The sequence below is a fragment of the Tupaia chinensis genome, unplaced genomic scaffold (genome assembly GCF_000334495.1).
Source record: "Tupaia chinensis unplaced genomic scaffold, TupChi_1.0 Scaffold138725_1, whole genome shotgun sequence".
Classification (NCBI taxonomy): Eukaryota; Metazoa; Chordata; class Mammalia; order Scandentia; family Tupaiidae; genus Tupaia; species Tupaia belangeri.
The window spans coordinates 1,807,575-1,808,421 of NW_006198617.1; the positions used below are offsets into that span (position 1 = coordinate 1,807,575).

The 847-nt window shown below is 67.7% G+C and overlaps 1 protein-coding gene across 4 annotated transcripts in view; it reads right to left on the reverse strand.

Annotated features, from left to right (window-relative positions):
* Nucleotides 1-15: 15 nt before the first annotated feature.
* The window catches only part of TOM1L2 (target of myb1 like 2 membrane trafficking protein), a gene marked incomplete at its 5' end in the record, with an annotated part of 90,003 nt that continues 89,171 nt past the window's right edge, over nt 16-847 (reverse strand). For 3 of the 4 annotated variants that reach the window (XM_014592911.2, XM_014592910.2, XM_014592909.2), the window contains 1 exon segment: nt 16-242. In XM_014592911.2, the coding sequence (XP_014448397.2) occupies nt 92-242 (151 nt within the window). 4 annotated transcript variants of the gene reach the window in all.

The window sequence follows — 847 nt, forward strand, 5'->3', positions numbered from 1 at the left end:
GGAGGGCGGGGGGTGGGCCGGCGCCCAGGGAGGGGGAGGGGAGCGAGCGGCGACCTGGCCCTGCCGTGTGGAAGGCGAACCGCAGAGCAGCTCACAGGGCAAAGAGGGCGTCCTCCGACCTCTCGGGCTTCTTCCGGCCAGAGGGGTTTGAGGCTGGGGCAGGGGCCTCCGCCGGGGGCGAGGGGAGGTCAGGGACCATTTCAGCAGCTTTGGCTCTTTCTTCCAGAAATTTGTCGAACTCTGCGATAGAAACCAAGGCAAGGCCCGAGGTTGGTGGGGTGTGGTGGAGCGCTGAGCTGACGCACGTCACGCGTCCCCACAGGGTCACTGCGCTCCAGCACTGAGGAGGCAGGGTGAGCACCAGCCACAGCCGGGGTGCTCCTGGTCTCAGGGGTGCCATTCCCCCACTTCCCAGCCTCCGTTTCCTCCTGGCACCTTCCAGACCAACCAGGAGTGGGTGGTGGACAGTGGGCCTCATGGCCCAGCAATGGGGCCAGGGGCCCGGTGGCACTGGGCCTGAAAACAGAGCCAGAGCTGCTGCCTCACTGCCGACTCGAGGCTTTGTCCATTTTCCAAATCAGCACTGTGGGGACGTCCCACCTGCCATCCCCACCACAGGGACAGCTGCAGAGGGAGAGGCGCCACCCTCACGTGCTCAGTCACGAGGGAGCAGCCTGCAGGGGTGACGCAGCCTGGGGTGAGGGGTGAGGGGCAGGGGAGGGCCAGGGCCGTGGGGGGTGAGGTGGGGGTGGGGAGGCAATCTGCCGGTCACACGTGCTTTCCCTCTGACACCACTCCTGCCAGCAGGAGGCCCGGATGGACCAGCACCGTGAGGCCCGCCGCCCCC